The sequence below is a fragment of the Ciona robusta genome, chromosome 1 (genome assembly GCF_009617815.1).
Source record: "Ciona robusta chromosome 1, ASM961781v2".
Taxonomy (NCBI): domain Eukaryota; kingdom Metazoa; phylum Chordata; class Ascidiacea; order Phlebobranchia; family Cionidae; genus Ciona; species Ciona robusta.
Genome location: NC_143235.1, coordinates 7,611,277 through 7,635,124, shown reverse-complemented (window position 1 = coordinate 7,635,124; position 23,848 = coordinate 7,611,277). Strand labels below are relative to the sequence as shown.

Below are 23,848 nucleotides of genomic sequence, written 5' to 3'. Positions count from 1 at the left end.
ATATGCAACCATGGAAAATTAAAACAACATAAATGGTAAGCAAAACCGTATTCCTTATACATACCGATAACGCATTAGTAACATACTATACGGTTCAAACACTGATAGGTATAGCGCAAACAGTTGCTATTCTGATTTATTGTTATAGTTGATAATCTGATTGTATTATGAAATACCAAAGGGGAAATACACTGTTGCACATGTCACGTTTTAATCTGTTTTCACGTGCTTCCAATTACTTTTTTATTTTACACTAGTTCTCGGGGAAGTTATAGAGTTTGCCTTTCTTTAGTCAAGTGGGCATGTCGAGACGCAGCGGTTTGGAAAATCGAGAACGTGGCAGTTTTCTCTCGAGCTTGATATATAGTGTTAACGGCAATATATGATTTTCAGCGTAAAGCCTCGAGTCCTAACCCCTTGAACAGCGCGCCTTGAAACCGTGGTACGGCGACTGGCGATCATGATGCGATAAACTTATCCGAGATACAAACTGATAGTTATACTGTTGCAGATATAGCTTGTGTTTTGCCTATGCTTTAAGTACGTTTGTACAAGGTTCTTATATTTGGCTTTATAAATTCTGACTGTACAAATATAGGACAGAATTAATACGTCATTTTGATCTTTATTTATTTCGTTGTAGGACATATTCGCTAGTTTGTTGCTGAAGTATTTCCTAGCTTGCAAGTTGGCCTTCTATATTCCCAGACAGCTCAACAGCTCCCTAAAATAGAAACAACGTCAGTAAGGGGTAGATTAAATAATTGAACGCTTGAAACTTATTTATCCTCGCGAAGCGGGGAAACGTTGGACGTTATAACTTGGGTTTTATTGTTTATAATACACCTCGTGCCAGCGCATTCATTCGTAATTTTGCGGGTGATTATTTTTTAGGTTGTTCTGTTATATGTCTAATAAATTTTAAATAAGATTTGAAAAAGACACACAAGTCAATAATGGCAGCAGCGACGAGTGTGAATGAGCGATGACAAAGTGTTTTATAATAAGTTCTAACACGGCCTACTATAGATCTCTAGTAGGCCGTGGTTCTAACTAAACATATATGCAAAAAGGTTGGAGATTTGTACATGGGGCTTGTCTTTAATTTAAACGATCCGTTTTGGACTACTGGGTTGAAGCAATTAAGTGTCGTTCCCAATGACATGCGCCTTGCATCGTTGGTGTCAGCACGCAATCAATGAAGTATTTGTTGACCTTCGAAATGCACTCACTAATACGTTATTTGTTAAATCATTCAAACTGTAGATTAACTATGAGTTTAACTTACATCGTATAAGGCAAGTTCAAGATTTGTGAAGTTGAAACCGTATATGGTTGGAAGTGCGAACCCGTTCCTTAGCAATGCTGAAAAAGAGAAGGGGTTATTATAGTATGTTGTGATAAGATAGATATCGGGGTAAGATGATTCATATTTTCATTCCCTTTTATCGTCCCAATTGGTAGTAAGCAAAAACTCTTTATTTTATGACTGTATCCCCGCGACTAAAGGAGTTGTTAAAAAAGATTAGAAAATAATGCGTTACCGCAATTCATCTTGTCCCACAGTAGTCTATACATTCCATTACAATACAATTACAAGTCACAATTATTGCACAAAATGGCACTTAAAGGTAGCATGAAAGAAACACAGCACAACCAATAAAACATTCCTTACTATTCAAAGCAGGGACGACGTTTCGTTTAATAATTCCATCTAAAAGAATTTTAAGTCCGGCCACAGGAGCGTCACCAACAAGACTGCTTTTTTGAGCCAATGTAAATTGGACTGAAGTTATTTGAGCGCCGACAGTGCTTGTAGAGGCAATCACGTTGCCGGGCAAGGTTAAGTTCTATAGCAAGTAAATGCATTCAGTATAGGGTAAGATGGATAAATGTATTGAGGTAAGAAAGTTTATGTGTTTACTCTCTTAAATCGTTTCATTTGGTAGTGAACAAAGATTATTTATACAGGTATGAAACCACATCCTCACGACTCTAAAATAAAGTTGTTAATTATTAAAAACACGATAAGAAAACATGGCATATTATGTGCAGCAATATTTGAATAGTCATGTTGATGTACCGCGTGTCTAAAAACAATTTTAGTCAAAACTTACGGATTCCAGAACTAAAGCTTCGATTTTCTGCCCATTATTATTCACGGTGAATCCAATCTCTGCCATACCTGACAATGTCACACCTGAGGATGCAATATTAATATCTGGAGGATTCACGATCGAGATTTGAAACGATACGGGTCTGGAAATTATAAAGCGGGATTTGTGTTAAAAAGGCACACCAACGAAAAATGAAAATTTGTATATAGATAAAGATGCTCAAATGTGATCTGAAGGTTCCATCAAATTTCAAAAACGAAACACAGCCTCTGAAAAAATCTCGTGAAAAAAAACCGCTGGAGTCAGATAAATGGGGTTCTAAAAAGAAAAACAGGCACCGAAGTTTGACCGTTTCTAGTTTCTAAAAATGTTAATACAAAATATGGAATCACAGTGTGTTGTACTTAATTTATATGTATAAATTTGGATTCTTACTTTACTCCGTATTGACGAAAGCCAGGCATCAGAAAACTCATCGTTAGTGTGTTTATGGGAATCGTAACGAACTGAGCGATCTGTAACGAAGCATATACGAATATTTAAATACTTGAAGGTGTTACAGTTAGCTATAGTATCAGTCTATAGAAAACACAATCACCCGTCAAGGTACAAATGTATTAACTCGTAAATGGACACGTGTATCAAACATAATACACATTTTATAACAGTCGACTGTCGTTTCCTAAGCACGCGAAGATAAAACAAGTTATATTCATTCAATACCTGAGCTGGAGTAACATTAAGTAGCCCAGCGCTGTGCAAAGCGTGCACCAACGTCTTGGCTGTGTATTCACCAGCAATTAATTTTAGCATTCGACTGGAGCTGCTGAAGCCTCTGAGAGCATGTCTTGGGAAGGTGTAACTGAGGAAGAACAATATTAAAGGAAGTTTATTTTCACTTTTAAATTTAAAAGCCCATAGTGATTTAATTAGACGTAATGTGCAATACGTTTAGAAAATGTACAATTTCTATCACATTATATTCTGAAACTTTCAGACTTTAAATTTTTATTACAACGACAGATTTTAGGCGTTGGAGTATAAAAGATGGTCCATGGTTTTATTTAATTTTATTGTCCTTATTTGGTTTTAAACATGAGAATATTTACACTGTACAACCGCATCCCCACGACGCGTGATTTATAAAAACACTATATAGCTATGTCTGTTTTTGAAAAATTAGCCAATTATATATACCAATACATTGCATATACATAATGGTATTACACCGTTTGTAGGACCTATTTAACTTACGTTATCGTGGAATCATTGCCGGGATAGCATTTTCCATTCAAACCAATTTCAATAAAGTCTGGTACAGTGGCAGGTGGTCCATACACAGATGCATCCATTCTGACAGTGCTGATTATTGGGACTCCAGCTAAAACAAGTAAATTTAATTAAAACCTTGATTTGGCATTTGAATAGTATAAGACGGGATTGTTAACGTGACTCTTACATTAAAAAAATTAAGAAGAACTTCCAACACAATTAATAAATTTAACAAAAGCGGGCACAATGAGGTGTATGGATATATGCAACAGACCACCGTGTTGTAACGACGTCGTTGCCCTGCCAATCAAGCATAAAGTAACGTTCAATGGTAGAGTATTTTATGCAAAGAGTTTAGTTATTTAAAAGTTTACCAAGATTTGTGGCAAAGAAATTGTTCACGCTTCGTCCGAGGTAGTTTCGCAAAGACGCGCACACCTGAAAAAAATATTTTTAGTTATTGATTGGTTACATTTATTTATTACAGAACAATCGTGTTATAACAACTGTTGTTTTTCGTCCACGCGAGGAAAAAGCAAGTTACATTTATTTATGTTCTCGCTGTTTTTCTTTTTAAGTTCTTGCAGAATACTTTACAAATATCAAACTTACCGTGGAACTAAACGTGTTTTTCAAATTTTCTAAAACCACTTTGTTTAGATTGATTTGGTGTTCTGGTGATAGATAAGCATTGATGCCTGTCACTAATGCCCCTTGAGAATTACCAACGACCACGCAATTGGTCGGAATGGCCTGAACATAAATTGTTATTTTAGTATAAACCATATTAAACATAACTGAGAATAACCGTTAAAAAAGAAATATATATATATATAGTAGGGTGGAGGAAGACAAGCACATAATATCCAAGTATCCTGGTTGTGTTTTAAACAATCAACAATGGCCTATGGGAGCTGGGAGGATATGGTTTTATAATTCTCCGAGTGTTCTTTGTTTACTAAATGGGACAAACCAGTTTTACTAAATGGGACGAAAAAATAAAGTTAAAAGGTCTCCTATCTTCCTACACTTTAATGTAATTGTCTATGTAAAACTCGACAATAAACGAAAAGAACGAAACATTTATTTTATTTTGAGGAAAAATGCAGAATCTTGTATTATTTTTCTAAGTGTGACATGCTGAAGTAAAAATAACTTATTCCTGAAATACGAAGTATTAAACTATAGAAAGCATAGATATCTTACCACAAGAACTTCGTTCTGGATGGTGAGTTCAACGAACGCCGCAAAATTATTGTTGGTGAATATTGCAGAAAAATCTCCGCTATTCACAATACTGTTGCAAAATAAACAATAACATAAAACAATTGTTTATTTGTTTTTGTAAATATTGCTATCCTACTACCAAATGGAACTTTAAGGAGGGATGAAAACTTGGACCATCTCATTCCAACTTACTATAGATACATTACCTGTCACCAGAAGATATTTGGTAACTTCCACCAAGTGCAATCCCCATAGAAGTTGAGTGAAACACCAAAACTCTCGGGGGTAAGGCTGAGATACGAGACGCGTCTCCAAACGTCAGTGCATTTAGCGACACACTATAAATAACATTACACTTATTTAAAATTTTGTGTTTAGAACACATATTATGCGTTATAGCTCGACGACAGCATTTAAAAATTAACTCTTACGTTAAATTTGCTCACGGTGCAAAAATATAACCTAACTTTCCTTTCTTACATTTTGGCTAATTAAGAACTTAAATGTGATCTTAAAATCACAAAACAAAAATTGCCACAATATCTCTTCCAAAATAATATAAAATGAAGTTCTAACTTACTTTATAAGTGAATATTTGTAATTGCCGTCGTCTATGTCGAAGGTCGCTTCCACATTTTCGAAACTAAGACTTGCATATTCCTCAACAAAGTTTACAACAGCGTTTTTAACTGCAACGTAAAATTAAACACTTCTTTGTTTTTTAAGACGAAATTAATGGTTATTTGTTTCAGTTGTCTGCGTTTATAACAGGTGTTCTGTTTCTTACACCTTGTGCCCGCTCACGGGTTACGGCATGTGTATATAGTAGGATGGGGGAACATGGGACATTTTATCATCATATTTGGATATTCTGTGCTAAAGGTGCCCCATCTTCCCCTGCCACACTTTTTATATAACTTTATGGAGAATTATTTTTTCATGTACATGCCTGATAGTTCAGACAACCCATGATTATATGGGACAACTGGGTCAGATCAATTGCTGTTATGCGTCTTGCCAAATATATACCCACAATTGTATAGCAACGTTGGGCCAAGAACCCATGACCGCGGTGCTAGAGGCAGGCGCACACTAACCACTTTGTCACAGCACTGGTTAAACCGTCTTTACATGAATAAGACTGAACCATTCTTACAAAAAATCCCAATATCGTTGCATTCTCTTTGTTTAAACTTAAGTGACGTCATGCCTTATCGTATATTAGTTGTTCTGAACGGATATCGGTCATGGTTTTCATAGAATCTTATAGATAGATCATAAATTTACTACTGTGATATTCCATTTTATAATTAATAATTGTAAACCGAACATAACGTAAGTTTTACGTATAAGTAAAAGGTCGTAAGTGAAGCACAGTTTATGCTATTAAGCTATAACTTTATATGTTAAGAAACATCGCTATACAAGGCTCTATATACGGTTTAAGTATAGAACTTACCAAACTCAAGCAATTCGTAGTTCCCTTTTATTTTGATCCCTGGGTGCTCACAGTTCACTGACAACGCCAGGAGTGAAAGAAAAGCTATCAACTTGCCTGTCATCTCAATTCCTAATTTAAATATAGCCAACGTATGTCACCTCTGCTTACACTATATACAAATAGAAAATTACTACAAAGTTTAAACTCTGTATATTAAATACAACCAGTCGTATAACTGGGTTCAATGCGAACGACGACGAAATATATCTTGCAAAGTGGTCAGTGCGCCAACCGGTGTTTTATAATCTTCATTTAGGCCTGAGGGCGACATATTATATGAGCTTGTTACCACCATGTTCATAAAACTTGTGTGTTTACGCCGAATTATAAGCGTTCGTGACACAATTGTCATACTTTTGCGGCAGTTTGGTAATCTGGAAAATTACGTTTTCTTGTTACAGAAAAAGGATGGCATTATGTGTACTTAATTAAGATCATAAACTGAGTATTTTTATTTTATATTCAACATTCTAAGGGAGTTTTGTTTTATTCCTCACGGAAAATGTGACCAGTTTAGTAAATTTCTAAATCTATTATAAAGAAGTTTATCGGGGTGGTATATGGCCAGCAGTGCTAATAAAGTGCAGTTTTGGAAACGAAATTGTTTTTCAAACATCTGAGGTGATTTTTTAACGACCCACTGAAACCATAGACCAGAATACTAAGTATTTTTATACCAATGTATAACCAATTCAGTAAATGGTAATTTATTACTCCAGTATAGTTTGGGTAAGATGGTCCATGTTTTACTTATCCTGAATCATTCAATTTGGTAGTAAGCAAAGAATAGTTACAGAAATATTTGATTGTATATTTTCAGTTTTTAATTGCTGTAAGCAGTATTAGGACATTTTTGATATTATGTGCTATACCGATGTGCATCTTACACCACAGTAATACATAAGCCGCTCAGTATTATAAGTGAATAATCTTTGCGAGCCTTAACGACTGATGTTTACAAGCAAGGAAAGTTTTTGTAACCGCGGGCGTTACGGTGAGAGGTGCAAACTTGTAAACGACCTTTTCTTATATGATTCATCTATAAGTTGAACTTAAACGAAAATTCCCTTTCATTAAAGTTGTTTGTCCGCATTTTGACCACTTGCCGACTTGTTAGACATCGTAGACTTAATGGAAATAACATTTCTTATAACTAACACATTTGTTACGATGCCCTGGCCTAAAGCACTGTGATAATTCAGTTCAAATGTATAATTTTAAATTAGTTTTTAGGACGCTAATTAGAAGTCCTTGGTTTTAATATTCGACCAATTGGCATTAAAAAAAAAAACACATCTTAACCCTTTGGTATTACAATATTTTTTCAGCTGTAAAAATCTCGCCTTTTTTCCTATTCTGGTTTGTCACGCTGTGAGATCCTAACTGTGTTTTAAACAATTAAGAGCAGTTTATAGGAGTTGTTCGAATACAGTTTTACAGTTCTTTTAGTGTTCTTTGTTTACTACCAAATGGGATGAGAAAATAGAATAAAAAGGTGTCCCATCTTTCCCACCCTACTATACACGATGGTATATACCTTTGAAACTATTTTTATTTAGATGCAACATTTTAAGAGCCTAATCAACAATTGTCATGATATCGTGTTGAAAGAACTAAAATCATATCTGCCCACGAAACATCTATATGTAATTATGTGTAACCAGAATAGATATAACCCTAGTTTTCCTAAAAATTATTTTTTAAACCTGTGCCTCTTTTTCATTTTAAAGTTTACGCGGGTATGTTTTGTTATTCCTCTGTTTTGGTTTTGTTATGTAGGCCTTATTTGTCACTGTCCCGTACATAGTTTTGAAAATCAATATTGTTCGTCCGTAAGGTGGTGTCAATGAGTCTTTCGAAATATCGAAAACAAACGAATTGGTACATAAAGTGACCCGTCGTCCACGTTTATGGTCATATATTCTTGGCAAGCTACGCATGACTATGTGACGTGTAACCAACGTTCAAACCCGGAAATCGCGTGATCGCGACGATTATGACCAAAATGTTGTTTGTTTGTTCTGTGTGGGATGATATGAAAGATTACATCTTGGCAGCTTCGACCTAAAAGCTAAAGTTGTCTATTATTATCGCGGTTTAAAATATATATGATACGTAGTTCTGTGTGGTAAGATGAATACCGTAAATACCTAATTTTTGTCATATTTTCTAACCATGTTTTCACAATTAACAACGCTCTTCAAGGTCGTCGGAATGCGTTATAACTTGAACATTGCTTTTATTACCAATAACTACTTTACATGTACTATTTTACTCACCTACGATAACATAACGACGAAATCCTTATAATATTCTCCTTTACGAATACAATATTAATGTAACTGATTCAAAACTCAGCAGATAAAAATTGCTTTGAATGTATTCATTCCAATATTAACAACATTATTATCCTTATTGGGAGAAAACTGTTCATTAAAACAAAGCTTTAATATTCATCGAACAAATATTCATAAAATTGTTAGTCTTTGAGAATTACCTAATTAATTCTCAGCCACGCCGAATCAGGGCAAAATTACGTCACTTATATGATTCAAACCATGGCGCCCTCTTATAGAGGGCGCCATGATTCAAACCCTTCTCGAGGAAAATTTACGCAATACAGTGAGAAGAATAGTTGGGGGAGAAAGTTTTAAGGAGAAAAATTTTGACGGAAACCGCCAGCATAAGCTGCAAACTGCATTGAATTAAAACGTAACAATTGGCCTTGTGATTCACAACAGCATGTGATCCGTACCAGGAAGAGATTTGACGTCACGTTAGGAATGCCTGAAATTAAATTTGACTCACAGGATGCAATCAAAATTTTCGCACGGCGTTCAAAGTTAAAATAAGGAGTCGAACAGGGCGATGGGGTAAAAGAGAGAGAACCAGTGTAAACTCGGGGAGCTTGTTAGGCATCGAAAACATGGATTTTAAAATGTTACCCTTCAGATACACTGAACCTCAATGCTAGTAGTACTGCTCGTTTAGACAGCGCTTCTCGTTATCTTACGAAGGTGAAGTAAACCTAAGCGAGAGCAAAAGGAGAGAGAAAAGAGCGGAAACGAAAAAGGTTGTTGCTTACAGGGCTTCAAGCTTCATATGTCTGGTGTATGCGTTTAGTTTTGTTAGTGTTGTTTGTGTGGGTATAGCGTTTTATATGCTTTGCTAGCATGTTTATGAAGCCAAAAGCAGTGGTCTATAAACCTGTCACCACATATCAGCATTCAAAGGGTTTCTCTAATAGGCAATGTCGTAATAAACATATATTTAAATGAGTACAGATCGTAAATGCTGATACAGAAAAGTTTAGTAGCGTATTGCTATACAAATAATACAAGCTCTGCCTATGAGCTTTATTGGACTAGCTTGTACAATAAACCGAGTAGCAGTAATGTTTTGCGTAAACGTGCAAGTCTCATACTTGGCCTCCGTTTGTATATTAGGTTGTATTTTTGGTTTTCGCCAGCTTAGCTCTTCGGTGCAAGTACAGTATTGTGTTTTCAAGACGTAGTTTGCTTAGTGTTTAAATAATTAATGCTTTTTCTCGCAGATCTTAAGCCTTTGCCTCTTTATACATTCATGGCTTACAATAGAAGTATGTTTATTTGTACAATACAAAAGATTCGCTGCATATATACTTTCATTTTTATACTATTTATTATTAAATGCGCCGAATCGGTGTCAAACTTTCGACTACAAGTTATGCAAGGATCGAAGTTAGAAGAAAAGAAGTCTCTCAAATTGCGTGACAAGCGAGATGCTGATGTCCAGTTTGCAGAGGTAATTTCCTAATATGCCTTGTGGATATTTACCACATTTCGGTTACAGCTTGTAGGACCGATATATATTAAAAAAAATGTATTTGCAACGGATCCCTAACCGGTAAGTCCTAACATCCAACAACAATGTTTTGCAAATTTCAATGAATGACACCTGATATTCACGTTAAGTTAAGTACATTTCTCCTAACCGCATGACCGTATATGGTAGGGTGGGGGTAATGGGGTAACTTTTTATTCTATTTTTTGTCTCATTTCATAGTACACATAGAATACTGAAAGAATTATAAAACCGAATGCTCACGACTCCCATAGAACGTTGTTAATCGTTTTAAAACGATTGAAATATTTGGATATTATGTGCAAAAGGTGTCTCGTCTTTCACCATCATACGAAAAGTTTTTTTTGCAATGCGTATATATTTTCTATGATTTATACCTAACCCATGTTGTAAAATCTTTATAATTTACCTTGCAAAGTTTCTCCTATACATAAATGCGCGGTCTTATGTTAACTCGCGCATAATAATTGAGAACCCCGTTCAGATTTATAAACAAATGCACAACTGCCTGGCCTGCTATTATTTCCGTTCCCTGGTGTCCCCTATAATCGCTGCTCCATGTGAGTGATTGTATTTGCTGCCAGAAACATCTTTGTTGCTTTGTTTATTTTGTAAAATATTTAGTACATATCGTTACGTTCGCCACATTCTTTTCTTAAACCTAAAAACAATTAAGAACATAATTTAGTCGCGAAATTTTTATCTGGGATGTATTGAAAACGGCTCCTAAAAAAGTTTGGCAGAGCTACTTCGTGCAGGGCGCCAGAAAATGTCAATTTAATCGGTTCCTGTGTAAAACACTGCCAGGTTTTGACTCATTAAGCATTTGAACGTGAGAGCGTTCGATTAGTCAAGCTAAAACACGATTTATCCATCAAAAGATAACTCACAAAACGGAACAAACATTATGTACACGTGTAACTGCGTAAGCCACTAAATATAACCTGCCTATAGATAACAGATATGGAGTAGTAATAGTAGTAAACAACGGTGAAGTCATGTCAATTTAAAATATCCTGCGAAATTATGACGTAACGTCCTGTTTTTGCCTTTTCTTTAGTAAGGCTTCCATATTAGGCGTTAAAGTGCAATGCATGTAATTTCCTTTGCCTGCGTGCACGGTGAACAAAGAACTACGTATTATATTTTCCGGTAAAATCCCCTTGTTATCAGTATTGGTCATCCACTTTCGATTTTTCGCAAAATTTTGCTGTGACCAGGATTCGAACCTGGGTTGTCACGGCCACAACGTGAAGTACTAACCACTATACGATCACAGCGTATGTAGCAGAGGATGGTTTCGATCCATCGACCTCTGGGTTATGGGCCCAGCACGCTTCCGCTGCGCCACTCTGCTGGCGGAGTGAGCGCTGCCGAACAAGCTTATCTAATGAGGGCGGCTATTATTCCTCTCGCTTTTGAAAAAGTATAATTTATATTGGAAAGAATAGGGGCTATTTCAAAGTTAAGTAATTTAAATTGAAGCTCGTTTAATATTACGTCGAATCCGATATTCGATGCTATTCACTAAAACTCCCCAATACAGCTGTGTTTTTAGTTGTATAAACCACAGCCTAGTAACCCGTTTAGAACCGTCTGCCATTAAATTTTACGACGAGATTTTGTAAATGAGGTGCCCTGTTTTACTAAAATTTCGCGCTGAAAGAAGACCCGCTGTGAAAAGGGTGAAGCGCTAGCGTTGATTTTAAAGCTATAAATACGTTTGTTACGGGCGGTCCTGTACAACACACCGGCGAAAATATTACAATTGATATATTGATTGCATACCCCAGAGAATATATATAGTACTTTCGCAAAGTTAATAACGAACACAGAAGCGTATGAGTCGCTCACAACACTTTCTTATGACAAACGCCTCGTTTTAACCTTCACAACCTTTAATCAGTGACTTGTACACAATGTATTGATTCTCAAAAGAGATTTGGAACAACCTTGCACTTGTGACGCAATAATCAAAGACAATGGATCTAATAAAATTTTCGAATTGATTTTTTCGTCGCTGAAATCAATTCAAATTTAAAATAATAACAAGTCGGTATGTTTCGTATTAATATGCAAAAGCATGGACAATGTTTTGAATGAGTAAACGATGAATGAATGAATAAATACATGAGTTAATAAATTGGTTAAAAATGGGTGAATAAATTCAATTTATTTATTATCACGCGGCGGGCAAGTTTATATATGTAGACACTATAAAAGTAACTCAGACTCGGTTTAAACCTCCCAACTGGAGTAAATACAAGTCAAATTATTGATGAGGCAATGTACCGACAAAAAAAAGGTTGACGAGAAATAATAAAACTGTTTTTTAAAATTTAAAACAAATATAGGGTTTAAAAAAGCGAAGACGATTTTTACATGAAATAGGACACCCGTGTTTAACGACAGTTTTTGGCACATTTATGCTCTCCTTACTAAATTCACTTATAAAAAATCCGCCTTCACCTAATTTCTGTAAGAATATATGTCGAAATGATTACTGTTTTAACCATAATAATTAGGTAAACCATTTTACCGAATCGCCGGCTGGAATTCGATATTTAAATTCAAGTCTTTATTATTAGCCTTGTATGTGAAGTGTTTGATATCGGACATGAAACACAGTTTAATCTGTTTACTCATTTACACATTGTTTGCAATACGATAGCTAATAAAACAGGTACGTTAGAGGTTTATACGTGATGTAATGTTTTAGACGTGTCGGCTGTTAAGTAACTAGTGTCATGAAAGTCATACGAACCAAAATGGCAATGTTCAAATTCCTTCTCGCAAAACATTAAATAAATGTGGTTCACTCGATGTTTGCAGTCTTCACAAAACCCCTTAAAAAATCCTATGAGTTAGCTTTGGTCCGGGTCAATCTGTACATTCGACCATATACCGCCAGCAGTCCATGTTGACCTTAATGTTTAATGCAATTTGTCGCTAAATGAACCTTTCTGGAAATAATGGCCCTCAATTTGTAAACATACACGATGTATAATTGCTGGGAGGGAAAACTGAGGCCGAAACGGGAGTTATTTTTGCTACTGAACCGTAAAATTAGATGAAAGTGCATGGTAACTAAGGAGAAGATGACTTTTTGACTGCCGTTAGTTTTCAGGACATTTGGAACACCTGGCCAAACTTTTTATTTTACCTAAAGATATTATTATTATTTCCCGGTATAAAAATTAACTGGTACTTCTTTATGTAGCCATATATGCCTTTATACCAGGTTACAACACTGGTGGCCGGCACGCGTTTAATCAGACTTCGATTCTAAGTGGCTTTCAGTACGTGAATCAATACATGTCACGTAACAATAGGTGATTGATGACGCACAGCTTACCGACTGCTTTCACCGCCAAGATTTTGTTTATAAAAAAGGACTTATCAAAATTCGAATGAAGATGATTAATGGTTTAGCGCTGCCGACGCCGGCTTCCAACGTTATCGTAATCTTGGATAGAATTGCTCTTTAAGCGAAATCTTTAATGGAGTTTAATTGAATAAGGCATCGCCCTCGCCATCAGCCTGAGAGCTGATTTTGTATAAATTACGCAATTTAAACTTAAACGGAGTGGCTTTCTCCGTGTGCGCTGAGGTACGGTTTCTCTTTTGGGTCAGATTTCTCTAAAGTTACCAAAAAAAGCCAAGGGTCAAGATGGGACAGTAGAAGTGCTAGATTCCGCGTAAAAATGTGTTTTTGTCTCGTTTTGGGGGAGACCGCGAATTTGTTTGTTTACACTGACAACACGAATCGTTTGTCCAAACACCTAATCCTTGACCCACGTCATTGGGGGATAATTTCGACTGACTCAGAGAGACTGAGATATACGGACAATTGAATACGGGCGTTTTAGCAGTGCGGCAACTGTTGTGACTCACTGTTGAAATTTCGTCATTTTCTGCGAAGTCCGGTCCTTAAAATCGTTTCTCCGTCAGGACAGTGATTCCGTCGTTCGGAAACGGTGAATTCGGAAGTGACTGTTGTCTGAAGATGTCTTTGTTTGTGATTATGACATATTTTACTCACAATGTAGTCATGTTGGTTTACGACTCTTAATTAGGTCAGAATACGTATCCGTTGCTAAATGACGCACTTATTGCAATTAAATCGATTTAAATTTAAACCAAGGGTTAGCCACGTGGAATTCATTCATGCCACTTTGATTGCACCGCGTCAAATGAAACGAGTGTCGTAATTTTTCTCGTTTAAGCGCTTTCTAAAGGAAAGAACCGACTTTCAAACTGGTTTTTTATTTTATTCTATCGACCCACCGGGCGGGCAGCGGTCAATGAATTTTGCATCGATCTGGTTCTCAGTGAGCGCTTTAAAACAAACCGTTGTTAAGTATATTTGTGATGTAACTATACGAACAAAAGAACGTTTTATCGGTTAGTCTTTTTACACCTTTCCACTATGACGACATTCTAATAGTTTTCTGATGCCGGGCGCTAGGTTCATTGTGAAGACTTTGAACCTAATCGTGTCTTCATTTTACTACAGTCTACATAACTACACGCGTTTCTGCACTACGATAAACAAATCCAAAAAAAAATTCTAATGCACCATGAATAAAAAAAGTTACCGAATTCGTTTTTTTTTTTATTTACTATTAAGACAATCATAGGAAAATATTTAAAGAGTGAAAACTCTTTTTCACTAAATAAGAATAAAGACTCCTAATTTCGGCTTTAAACTTGGTTATGATCGTACTGCAAAGCCCGTTATTTCTGTCCACAAACAAAGCCACAGGTCGTTTGTTATCATTATTTGGGTTGGTCAGATCAAATCTCGTTGTCTTGTACTTGGTTTCTGGTTTTGTGGGATTGAAACTTTGTGGGAACGGACTGTGAGTGACGTTTCAAAAGATCTTGACTGTAATTCTATCCCATGGCAGTTTAACCTTACGGTGTACAATCTCAACCCTTGGCGATAAATCAACATTATCTATAAACAAGACGAGTCATTTTGCCACTTTCATTTGTCGGCTCTAATTAGAATATTGTTTATAGGTTTAATTAAAGGAGTTCACTGGTGCTTTGTATTTGCCTACGGCGGTAATATTCGTATGTTAGTTTTACGAACACGCGTGATTAGATGTGGTGTTATTAAATCTCTTTAACGCTCAGCTTCTATGCTACCAAGACACTGGCTAAGAATCCCCGGGGACCATTATGATGTCACAGTAGAACCCATTATCTTTTTATTTGGTTGGGAGGATATTTAATTTGGAGCCTTATCTCAGCTTCCCTGTCTCTTTTCCATTAACGCCTTTGGCCCAGTGGGGAGTTATAGATTATGACAAAATGCAGACGCCGCGCTCGTTTTTATGACGAAACATTTATCGGCCAAGTTTCGAAAACGACGTTTTCCGCCGAGATCAAAGTCTCGCCCGACCAAAACTTAATTGCAGCCTGATGTTGTGATGTCATAATAGGGATTGTGATGTGTACTTGCTGGATCTCCCCCGCTTGAATTATTCATTGAAAGTGGATGACGCAGCGCAAACGATATTGCGTCGCTTCAACAGCTGCTGTAACAGAAACTTAAGCAAGACTTGATTAAAGTTAAAACGAACGAGGTGTATGCATTATACCAGACAGCATTAGAAATTGCAATTTTAGCAACAACATAATAAAGTGTGTGTTGGAAAAATTTAAAACAAAGTTATGTTTAAAATTTGTCAAATGGTTTCTCGAAATAAACTTTAGCACCGACAACAGAACTTATGCCAACTCTTTATGCACTCACTCAACCAAAACCGTCCAGAACTATCGCCGCTGTATACGCGTTTCTTAACTTCATGTTTTCACAAGTTTTGATAGTCTTTTAAATAAAAAAAAAATTTAATCTGACTTGTGTTTTTTTCAGAATTACCTCGTAAACTACGGGTACGTTCCTCCCGACTCGTTAAAATCCACCGGAGGCGCTGCAGAGCTCCATAGTCGGAGCAAAGCGTTAGTGGAAATGCAAAATTTTCTTGGTTTAACTCCAACAGGCACATTTGATGACGCTACACTGGAAATGATGAAGAAACCAAGATGTGCGAACCCCGACAAGGTACATTCTATTTACTAGAACAGCTAGTTTTAAAAATGCCCATTTCAAACTGAACAACGAACAGAAGAGGAAAAAAGTCACGGATACGATATAGACCCCGTTACAAACAACCCTGCACATGGTTTAGTTTTTAAACCAATACGTTTGAAATAGAGACAATCGTGTTACACATATAAACTATATGAATTGCCATGTTTGTATTGAAACGGGCAAAAAAATCAAAATTTCGGTGTAAAAACTGATACGTTCTACTAATGTATAAATTGAGCAAATAGGATTTAAAAAAAGTTTACACTTTAAAAAACATTCTATTAGACGCACTTCTTCTTCTGATCGTTTAAAGGCAGATGTAAATACAAGAAATAAACATTGTAAGGTTTCATACACGTTAGCAACTAATCACCGAGTTTGGTGGGGTAGTTGTGCATTTCCTTGAAATAAACCATGTCTTCCCATTTTCAAAGGAATTGGACACATAATAGGTTTTTCGTTGCCGCTTTTGGGGGTGTTCTTCAATGTAGGTTTACGTATTACTATATCACTATCCTACCCACGTGTGTAATGTTTCAAACGCTAAATTATATTTCAGATGTCTGTAGAAAGCAACCTGCGCAAAAAGAGATACGTCACCGTCGGTTCGCCATGGCAGAAAAATCTTATCACATACTCGTAAGTTGATAGCCTACTCGTGTTTTACAAGTCTAGTCCTATTCATCTATTCTATATGGGTAAGATCTTACGGCCATAAGGATTCTGGAGTTTGGGCCGGAATTGAACTTTACCATAGAGTGACCATATGGTTTTATACAACTAATTGGGGACATTAAGACTTGGGCCTGAGTGGGCATTACACGGCCTGTGTATCAGTCTTACGTCAACCTGTAACTAAACGTGTTTCCATGTGTCTTGTGATAAAAAAGCACCTGGTGTTTCGATTGCACGCGTTGCTGTTACATAACTGCTGATAGAGCACTGAAATTGTTGCCTCATATCCGTTTAGTGGGAAAATTACTCCGTCATAATCGTGATATAATTAACCAACTTACTTTCGTGTTGGTTATAACACTGAAAGTGAAACATGTAACGTTTGTGTCTCAATATTCGAGTCATCTGTGTTCATTTATTACAGCAATGATTTAAACCTTTTATTAAACTCGTCTTAGTAACGTAAAAATATTTGTTTGATCGCTATTTTATCTCACTCTATCCGTTATTTTTACAAACGCTTTTAGAATTGATGAGCACACACTACGCACCAGTTACTGTATGCACGCAATTCATTGTAACATAAACAGGGGTTATCGCAAAGAAAACAGCAAACAGGTGCAATCATAAACTGTGCAGTCGCGTCCGATACCGCACGGGCACAGACGGCCGTTAATTCCAATTTTAGTTTTCCAAACAGCATGAAATATTAAGCAACCCAAACCGAGTGACTTTGTTCCCTTGGCGTGAACCGTTGTGTACACGAGAAAACGGAAATGTCGAATCGTTGTGAGCTTAAAATAACGATTTTTGTCCCTCAATATGACAAATCAAGGCACATTTTTTGTTATTCCGAATATACCTCTTTGCGCTTAATTTACGCTATACCCGCTTTCGCGCCTCGAGGGGTAGAACGTCGTTTTTCTTTATGACGTAACACAGGACCCATGAATAATTCACATCAAGGGTAAAATAAAAACAGCCATCGATTAATTATTGTGCTTTGTATGGGCGAAACAAGGGAGCTATAGTGATGTAATAATGTATGCACAGGAAAGTTAAGCAGCCAACACTGTTTATTTTGTTCATCTCGGTATATCTATGATGCAGCATAATCAATACAATCACTATAATTCACTTTGTTTACGAAATAGTAAATCCCTTTGGTTCTTAATCGCAATAACATTGCGAAAATCAATTATACAGACGGGGATGAACCTCATTGAACTGTCAAAGCATATAAATATTTTTAATTTATTATTTACTCTAAGGCCGTCCTTGGTATAACATACATCAGTTCATTTTTTCATTAAAATAATATTGTTTCCAATCCTTTATCAAAATAAAAGTCAGGCGCCAGTTATAAATCTTTACGTATTGGCTATGCTTGCTATACATGCTGTACATTTATTTAAGTTAGAAATATAGTATTAGTATATACCGAAAACTACACTGTGTGAATAAGTTGCTTTTCTTTTCCAGAATTAACAATTTCACCCCCAAACTTGGGCAGAAATTAACCCACGAAGCTATTGACGATGCTTTTAGAGTGTGGGGTTCCTTTGTCCCGCTTCAGTTTAAAAAAGTCGACGCTTCACAAAACCCAGACATTGTAACTTTTTTTGCTGAGGGGTTCCATAACGATAACACAAACTTTGACGGTGTTGGTGGTTATCTTGCGCATGCGTTCTACCCCGGGTCGGGTATTGGAGGTGACACACACTTCGACGGTGCTGAACCGTGGACGCTACATCAGGGGCCTAACAGGGGTAAGTTGTTATTGCTGTTACAGTATCTTATATTATTTGTACAGCAGGTTATGTAGATTCAAGGGTAATTGGAATTGCTGGAAAAGTCTTAAGAAAAACCGTATTATTGGAATACAAGTAAAAACGCAATCGTTTAAACTAGCTATGAATATAATAAAATATATTCACAGTATTATTTAGGAATCGACTGATATTCATATTGAGATATTAACTTAAAGTACTTTGTAAAAACGTTACCCACCACGACCTTGAAACGGTATATGCACATTGGTGAAAAATCACACAAATACATCTTTCTTTGTTGTGTGACAGTTAGTCTATATCGTTTTGCATTTAGATTTTGGGTAAAGTCCCGTGTAGCAAACACTGTATATATCCCGCGCTCAAAAACAGAGAACAAACTTATTTTCGTTTTGTGTCTAATGCATGCCGTAGGCCAGCGTAATAAAACCTCATGCTTTATTTATGGAAATTTTGTATAATGTCGTCCGCTATAAACTTGGCTAATCAAATATTCATGCTCCAGCGACCATCTTATGAAATTTGAATCAAGTCCGACGCTAAGTCTAAAAAAACGAGGCTTGAAATATCATCGGCGACACGCGACCCGTGATTTTAGATGATTGTGAAAGATAAAACATCCCATGTCGTCTCTTCATCGGTTTTTTCTTGTCCCTGTTCAGCAGAAACAAAAACCTGAACCCACAGATAGCGGTCAAATGCCCTTTTCTGTATTTTTTTTTGGTTTTTTTTTTACTAAAAACTTGTATAAAATAATGATGGCATAACATAATTTCTATTTATTCCTTCGGTCACAAAAACGGATATCAAACTAGCTAAAGCAACGAAAAGATCCGCAGCTCAGCGGCAAACGTTAAAATACGCGATGTATATAAGTGTTGAATAAAAACATCGGTTAAAAGCCGTTGTTACTGCATATTATGAAATGTTATATATTCACGTGGAGTGCATAAAATATACGCGCAACACAAAGTCTAGGTCACCGTGTAGCAGCTGGCAGCCTCGGTTTAGATTACTTCCGTGCTCTTGACCTGTTTAATTTCTTAATATTTCCTTTTGGGGCAAAATTTGCCAAAGCCAAGTCGTTCGGAAAGTTTTATTGTTTCCATTATTGACACGACAATCGTTGACGCGTCACATAGGAGCGGAAAGCGACTTCAAGTAAAGGAACAATCGTTCGAGTCGTACCACAATTGCATTTATGAGTCACATGAGTTTATTACGGATTCAAAGTGGGTTTGATTCAGTGACTCGTTTTGTAGAAACTCGGGTTTTGTAACTTCAATATATCGCCCTAGTTTAAACATAAAGAAAAAAAATCCTTCTTGTAAATTTGTTTGCAGTTTACACATAACGGTATGACAATTAGTGTGTTCCACCGTTTTAAGTAGGTTGTTGTAGAGTTCGCAATACAAAGCTGACTTACTACGGTCATATGTATTTCACAGCCTATAGTTTTATAGTAACCACGACCTACAAATTATACTTAGCATCTGTGTACAAATTCGTGTCGATTTTACCAATTAGTTACTAAAGTTTTTTGCGAGTTTCCAAAAATACCGCTTCGAATCATCAGAAATGGCATTTCTTTGCAGGAAATGATCTCTTCCTGGTCGCAGTTCATGAACTGGGGCACGCACTCGGTCTGCAGCATTCACCGGACGTTAAGGCGATCATGGCCCCCGTGTACAAATACCACGACACAGAAAACTTTCAGTTACCGCAAGACGATATTTTGGGAATACAGAGTTTATATGGTGAGTCGCAGTTTCTTTTTATAGAAACGTGTGCTGGATTAAACAAATAAATAAAGTAATGGGAAAAAATGCAGCAAGACGTACAGATACCGATCAAATAGAGTTTCCATCTTCAAAACCATTATATATACATCTCCCTGCGACATGTCATGTGGCTCGCTGAAATGTTTAAGCACATATTGTTTTTGTTTTTTTCTGATTTTGGAACATACTCGAACCTACACAACTTAACCAACACTTTGGATGACTAATCATTAGACTCTTTCCCTAGGCAAAGGCTACGGGGTATTATAGGAAGCATCTCTCAGCTTTTTGTTTTTCTCCTTGCAGGTGCCCGTTACTCTGGAACAGAAAAACCGATCGTGCCCACCACGTCGAAGCCTACACCAGCTATCACCACAACAACAACAAGACGTCCACCATCAAGACCAAGGTAAAATTTCTCACATTAGCTGGATAATGTGTTCTTATAAATGACGTAATATTTTACGCACTTTAGCAAAATATTTGGTAAAAAGATTATTCTTTTCTAGGACAGGCATATATATGTAAATATTTATATTTTTTTGAATAATTTAAAAATGTAGCCAAATATAATCAAAACTTAAAAAACACTGCTGTGAAGTAAAAAGTTATACTTTATTGTTCAAGAGTGCCAGTAATGAACCATACCTGCTCCAAATCCCAGGTCCTCGCCCTATTTAAATAGAACTTATAATATAATTTCCCACAGAAAACCAACCCGCCGTCCCACTTCAAGGGCAACCGTTAAACCGACAACCGAACCACCCGAACCAGTGCTGTGTGACCTTACCAGTTATGATGCAATTAGTTTCCTACGAAAGGAGTTGTACATATTCAAGTAAGAGGGAACAAAAAATATTCTTAACAGTAATCAACAATTTTACGGTGATCATTGTCCCATTTGAAATGAAAATATTTACTGTTTTTTGTGTGCAGTAATTTATTGTCATGGCTGAAAACAAATAGACAAGACCTTTCTTTATTGTCATGGCTGAGAACAAATATACAAGACCAGTATAGACAGGTTGCTACCTGTTCTCCATATATTTTAAGCACATCAATTGCCACCTTAACCAATAGTCACTTTTATTGGTGGCAGTTTCAAGACTTGTGGTTAATGAAGGGTTGTTTACAGGGGAAAGTATATGTGGAGACAAAAGAGGGGGAGAAACACGTTTAATGGACCGTATAAGATCACCAGTTTCTGGCCCCAGTTAAAGAATGGGGTGGATGCAGTTTACGAAAACCCCACAAGCAACAAAATTGTTTTCTTCAAAGGTGACAAAAATATAGATAACTGTTACAGACTTACAGTACATACTTTTTGCTAATATTAACTGTTTGTATATATGGCATCTGAAAAATTTCATTTTTTGTTAGGAGTTTTGATACATCTAAACCATGAAAGCTGATTTAGTTGATTAGAGTGTTTGTTTTGTAACCAAAGGAATCTAAGAGTGGCATTGCCATTACTGTGAACATATGTCTATTTACACCCTCCATATCTAGTGATCAAAGGTTGTTCCAATTTTCAGCCAAGCATGTAGTGAAATTGTTTTGCTTCTACAGATCATTTATTCTGGGAGTTTAGAGGAACACAGCTGCAACCAAAGTCTCCACGTCATGTTCGTTACATTGGGATGCAGAATGGCAAAGTAGATGCTGCAGTGTGGTGGCAAAGAAACGGAAAGACTTATTTTTTTAAAGGTAAGGCAACTATATAATGATATGCAATGTGGTTAGCATCTGGCAATTGGAAGTAGAATGCCTAAATATGAGAATGAAATAAATAATTGTCTCAAATGCATTCATTTTAAAAATATTCCAAAAAAGGAAAATCATGTGCATACTAGCATACATATCCCAACTATATGTCGGGCGAAACATTGGTAAATTTAGGTTTTTATTACTAGAATAGCTATATACCTGTATAATATATTTTGCATGGAAGCAATAACAACTGCAGAATAATGTATTAATTATAGCGTGCATTTAACTTCATATTCAGCTAACTGAAAAGCAAACATAAAGCTTATCTGTCTTCATTTTTTATGTACAATTTATCTGCATTTTCTGGAAAGCTTTAAACTTTTAACATTTCTTATGTGGTTGACAATTGTCTTTTCTCAGGTGATTATTACTGGAGATATGGGGTGGGTAAAGTGGAAGGGGATTACCCCAAACCGATAGATGTCTGGCGGGGAGTGCCACCAAATGTTGACGCTTCCTTTTCTGGGGTGGATGGAAGTAAGTTACAAAGTGTAGTCATTCATCTCTATAAATATATTCTCTCTATATTAAAAAGGAAGATTGGAGTTAAGGTGGAGGAGTTTAAACAATGTTGAATTATTGTGAATATTAACTTTAAAATTGACCAATGTAGTCACTTACCAACTTTCTCTTTGTCCAGGTCACAATTTCACTTATTTCGTCAAAGGGACGAGGTTCTGGACCTTCAATAACTGGGATATCCAGGTGGTGAAAGGAGCTCTCTCATTTAAAAAGCATTGGTTGCACTGTGGGATGATTGAAACTGAAGAAAAGACTTTTGAAACAGCACCACCATCGGCTCCAGTGCCCGCCATCATTGTGGTATGCATGGTTGCTGTAGCACTCCTAGCAGCAGCTATCGCATATGTCGTTTGGCGCAGGAGGCGATATTCTGCAAAGCAAGCTACAAAAACTAGAATTGTTGAGACACCTGGCGTGCCTTACCAAGCAGGGTACGGGGTACCAGTCCCAGGACGGGAAGGTGAAAAAACAATGTGCGTTACAGCAGCTCAACAAAAAATGCGTTGGTTTCGTTTTTCGCTTCAAGGAAGAGTTTGAGTTGTGCTTCTAAAGCAAGTCTGCGTCACAGAGCCTTTTAGTGCGTCATAATACCCACCAGTGCTTCAACCATGTCATGCGTCCTTCCTTCGAAGTTTCCACATTATGCAAGGGCGACACCGTGCGGCGATCTTAATATATTGCACTTGGTTCGAAAACTACGATTTTAAACTGGTTGACAAGTTATACTTGTTGTGTCATAATCTCAATGACACAGTCGCAAAATGACCTTTTATTCGTCAACAATATATTCTCTTGTTCTTTGTTATCTCACAATACTGAAATTGATGTTACTCTTGAGTTACGTCGTTATACATTGTGATTATGCTATTTTCTTTGGTGCAGATAGACTTATCTAAAAATTGGACATTTTTCTACTTTTAGCCACATAATTACTTAATTCGGGCGCATGTTTTGTTTAAAAATGGCCATATAATTCCATGTTTCGGCCACAAAAAGCCGCATTCCAATCAGAATAACCGTTGATCATGAAGATTCTATTTGCCACTGTAAGCAGCACAACTTCTTGTGTGCTGGACTCTACCGTTGAACTTATCAAGATAATAATTTCATGTTTAGCGTTACTTTGCGCCAAAAAACCTACACAGCATATCGTAAAATACCTGTTGTTATCTAGGCAATTTATTTCAAAAGTTGAACTTGAAAAACAAATAAGCAATAATCGTCCTAGATGTCGCGAAAATTAACTG

At 36.5% G+C, this 23,848-nt stretch overlaps 2 protein-coding genes and 2 non-coding genes across 5 annotated transcripts; 1 reads left to right on the top strand and 3 right to left on the bottom strand.

Moving 5' to 3' along the window:
• Positions 1 to 605: 605 nt before the first annotated feature.
• LOC149742457 (bactericidal permeability-increasing protein-like) lies at positions 606 to 6,247 on the bottom strand. Of its 2 annotated transcripts, none has more exons than XM_089894014.1 (13): positions 6,076 to 6,246; positions 5,197 to 5,305; positions 4,823 to 4,954; positions 4,596 to 4,686; positions 4,002 to 4,142; positions 3,764 to 3,827; positions 3,372 to 3,498; positions 2,841 to 2,979; positions 2,553 to 2,632; positions 2,118 to 2,259; positions 1,676 to 1,850; positions 1,289 to 1,365; positions 606 to 724 (listed from the first exon to the last, which is right to left on the bottom strand). In XM_089894014.1, the coding sequence occupies exons 1-13, from the start codon at positions 6,176 to 6,178 to the stop codon at positions 677 to 679; spliced, it is 1,428 nt and encodes a 475-aa protein (XP_089750140.1). In that variant the 5' UTR covers positions 6,179 to 6,246; the 3' UTR covers positions 606 to 676. The 2 variants fall into 2 exon arrangements, with proteins under 2 accessions (XP_089750140.1, XP_089750139.1); XM_089894013.1 differs by lacking the exon at positions 606 to 724 and adding an exon at positions 780 to 1,215 and having other exon boundaries at positions 6,076 to 6,247.
• Positions 6,248 to 9,639: 3,392 nt separating this feature from the next.
• LOC149742454 (matrix metalloproteinase-14-like) lies at positions 9,640 to 23,845 on the top strand. Its single transcript, XM_089894007.1, has 11 exons — positions 9,640 to 9,900; positions 15,845 to 16,033; positions 16,623 to 16,702; positions 18,221 to 18,507; positions 20,124 to 20,285; positions 20,616 to 20,718; positions 21,019 to 21,147; positions 21,445 to 21,587; positions 21,879 to 22,016; positions 22,440 to 22,556; positions 22,720 to 23,845. The coding sequence occupies exons 1-11, from the start codon at positions 9,655 to 9,657 to the stop codon at positions 23,136 to 23,138; spliced, it is 2,013 nt and encodes a 670-aa protein (XP_089750133.1). The 5' UTR covers positions 9,640 to 9,654; the 3' UTR covers positions 23,139 to 23,845.
• On the bottom strand, positions 11,169 to 11,240 carry Trnah-gug (transfer RNA histidin (anticodon GUG)). Its single transcript has one exon. It is a non-coding gene; the product is annotated as a tRNA-His (tRNA).
• Trnam-cau (transfer RNA methionine (anticodon CAU)) lies at positions 11,246 to 11,317 on the bottom strand. Its single transcript has one exon. It is a non-coding gene; the product is annotated as a tRNA-Met (tRNA).
• Positions 23,846 to 23,848: the final 3 nt, after the last annotated feature.